The sequence below is a fragment of the Colobus angolensis genome, unplaced genomic scaffold (genome assembly GCF_000951035.1).
Source record: "Colobus angolensis palliatus isolate OR3802 unplaced genomic scaffold, Cang.pa_1.0 Scaffold39, whole genome shotgun sequence".
Lineage (NCBI taxonomy): Eukaryota > Metazoa > Chordata > Mammalia > Primates > Cercopithecidae > Colobus > Colobus angolensis.
Window position 1 is genome coordinate 762,610 of NW_012117265.1, and position 3,424 is coordinate 766,033.

General features: G+C 41.6%; 1 protein-coding gene across 3 annotated transcripts in view; it reads left to right on the forward strand.

Moving 5' to 3' along the window:
• ZNF442 (zinc finger protein 442) overlaps nucleotides 1-3,424 on the forward strand; it is a 32,800-nt gene that overhangs the window by 21,279 nt on the left and 8,097 nt on the right. For 2 of the 3 annotated variants that reach the window (XM_011954747.1, XM_011954746.1), the window contains exon 2: nucleotides 1,819-1,879. In XM_011954747.1, the coding sequence (XP_011810137.1) occupies nucleotides 1,821-1,879 (59 nt within the window). In that variant the 5' untranslated portion in view covers nucleotides 1,819-1,820. Of the gene's footprint in view, nucleotides 1-791; nucleotides 919-1,818; nucleotides 1,880-3,424 lie in introns of all 3 variants that reach the window. The other variant, XM_011954745.1, reaches the window with a different exon arrangement.

Genomic DNA, 3,424 nt, shown 5'->3' on the forward strand with positions numbered 1-3,424 from the left:
TAGCCAGGATGGTCTCGATCTCCTGACCTCGTGATCCGCCCGTCTCGGCCTCCCAAAGTACTGGGATTACAGGCTTGAGCCACCGTGCCCGGCCTAATCTTGATTTTCTTCAGATCCAAATCCTCAAGACCCAATAACCTCTTCAAGCCCCACCTTTCATTGCTGTCACATTGCGGATTAAGTTTCAGCATGCATTTTGGTGGGGACAAACATTCAAACCTAGCATTGGCTGATCAGCTATGCTCCCACTGCTGAGCATGTAACAAAATTCCAAGCTCCCCAAGAGAAGATAAGAGTTAAGCAAATACAATACTTTTTTCATAAACAGTTTATGCATACTCAGCACCTGTTGTTAGTTATGTTGGTGGAGACCCTCTATAAATCCAGTGCCAGAGTACATGAAGGATCCAACTTTGTTAACCAGCATCTGTAAATATATACAATCTCAGGACTCCTCTTCTTGCACAGTGAGTCGTAGGACTTTGTCATGACAGGAATTACAGACCCACTATAAAGTAGACATTAGGGATGATCCTGGCAATAAAATTCACTCATTTAAGTCATCAAAAAGAGACTTGTTCCTATTTGACTATTATTTATACAACAACATTCAATTCTAGCATCAGAATTGCTGTGTTGGAGAAAGTGTGGACAGAGAATAAGGGTGGATTTACCATGTCATTGAATCATTGCTTAGAAACAATAGTATCATGCAAAGTTTATGAAGTGGGTGTAAATTTTTGGTACTGTCAGTCTCAACCTTCCTCCTTTTTACATATGGGATGTTTCAGGATTCAGTTGCCTTTGAGGATGTGGCTGTGAACTTCACCCGGGAAGAGTGGGCTTTGCTGGGTCCATCACAGAAGACTCTGTACAGAGATGTGATGTGGGAAACCATTAGGAACCTGGACTGTATAGGTAAAAATGACATTATGTCTTCATTTAGTCAATTAAAGATATTTTTTTCTTGGTCACCAATGCTGTTGAATGATTTGAAATATGGAAAGGGGATATAGTTGACCCTTCAACAACACAGAGTTAAGGGGTGCTGGGTCGCCAACCAGTTGTACATATTCCTGTAACTTTTTGTTTACCACAACTTACCCTTCAGTTGACTGGTCACAAAAACAATTGATTAACACATATTCTGTCTGTCACATGTATTGCATACTATATTCTCACAATAATGTAAGCTAGAGAAAATAAATGTTAGGAAAATCATAAATACAAAAAAATGTATTTGCTGTGCATTAAGTTGAAATGGATCATCATAAAGGTTTTCATCCTCATTATCTTCTCATTGAGTAGGCTGAGTGAGGAGAGATTGGTCTTGGTGTCCCAGGGGTAGCAGAGACTGAAGAAAATTTGTATGTAAGTGGACTTGTGAGCCAGGTGTGGTGGCTCACGCCTGTAATCCCAGCACTTTGGGAGGCCAAGGCGGGCAGATCACCTGAGGTCGGGAGTTCGAAACCCACCTGAAACCCTGCCTCTACTAAAAATCCAAAAATTAGTTGGGCATGGTGGTGCACACTTGTAGTCCCAGCTACTTGGGAGGCTGAGGCAGGAGAATGGCTCGAACCTGGGAGGCAGAGGTTGCAGTGAACGGAGATCACACCACTGCACTCCAGCTTGGTGACAGAGCGAGCTCCATCTTAAAAATACAAAATAAGTGGACTTGTGAGGTACACACCTATGTTGTTCAAGAGTCAGCTATAATTCAGTGAATGAATCGTGCATGATTCCATTGTACATAAAATCTTATAGTGTTTTTAGAATTTTATAATAATCTACAGTGTTTTTTCTGTGTCCACCTTTTAGGAATGAAATGGGAAGACACAGACGTTGAAGATCAGCACAAAAATCCCAGGAGGAGCCTAAGGTAATTTGCACTCACAAGAGAAAGACATGTATCTGTGGAGCAATTCTTAGGATGACAGGAAATTATATAACTAGGCAAAGAAAATGAACAAACCCAGTACAAATTTATTCCTAGAAAATTTTCTCCAGAAACATATACTTAAATGTGACATAGCTATTCAGTGTTTGCAAAAATAGTTCTCTTAGAAATAATATGAAGAATTTGGCCAGGCATGGTGGCTCACACCTGTAATCCCAGCACTTTGGGAGGCCAAGGTGGGCAATCACAAGGTCCAGAGATTGAGACCATCCTGGCCAACATGATGAAACCCCATCTCTACTAAAAATACAAAAATTAGCTGGCATGGTGGCGCATGCCTGTAGTCCCAGTTACTCAGGAGGCTGAGGCAGGAGAATGGCGTGAACCCGGGAGGTGGAGCTTGCAGTGAGCCAAGATCACACCACTGTACTCCAGCCTGGGTGACAGAGCGAGACCCCGTCTCAAAAAAAAAAAAAAGAAGAGAAACCATATTTACTGTACATTAAGTTGAAATGGATCATCATAAATGTTTTAGCCAGGCGTGCTGGCACATGCCTGTAATCCCAGCTACTTGGGAGGCTGAGGCAGGAGAATTGCTTGAGCCTGGGAGATGGAGACTGCAGTGAGCCGAGATCGTGCCACTGCACTTCAGCCTGGGCAGCAGAGTAAGATTCTGTCTCCCCCCACCAAAAAAAATTGTTTATCTGTTCTTGTGAAGCTGTCACTTTGTTGGTGAGAAAGCTTTTAGCATTTTTATACATTTGTGACTTCTATTAGGTTTGGGGATATCTTTTTGTTGTTGTTGTTGACTACTAAAGGTCTGATTTAGCTATTTAGGGAATATTATTGATATTCATGAGAGGTGACATTGAGTTCTTTCTAAGAACATGTGCAATCTGTCCCCTTTATTCTCCTTTGACATTATCTAATAAAAAGTTTAAAATTTTTGCATTGGGATGGTGAAGTATATTTTATTAGTCTTTTGTCTTGCTTTGCTACATTTGAGGAAACCTGTTGCCAGCTTCGAAATGTTCTTAGTGTAATCACATAGGATGGGCTGAATCCCCCAAGTAACATGTTGCAGTAAACATTTTGAAAAGTTATTTATGAATGTCATTCATTAGAGACTCAGTGCCCAGAGTGTTTCCTTGTGCCTACCTTAGTGTGTTTTTTGTTGCTTATAACAGAGCTAGGTGATTTAAATGAAACAATATATGTATTTTGTAGTTCTGGAGGCGGGGAAGTCCAAGGTCAAGGCTGGACATTTGGTGAGAACCTCTTTGCTGGTGGAGATTCTGTCAAGTCCCTGTGTGGCACAGGGCATCATGTGATGAGGGAGCTGAGTGTCTAGCTCAGGTCTCTTTCTCTTCTCATAGGGACATAAGTCCAACTCTGTCACTACTCATTTATTCTTTAAGCTGTTAATCCAAGAATGGATTAATCTTGATTTTCTTTTTTTTTTGACAGAGTCTCGCTCTGTCGCCCAGGCTGGAGTGCAGTGGCCGGATCTCAGCTCACTGCAAGCTC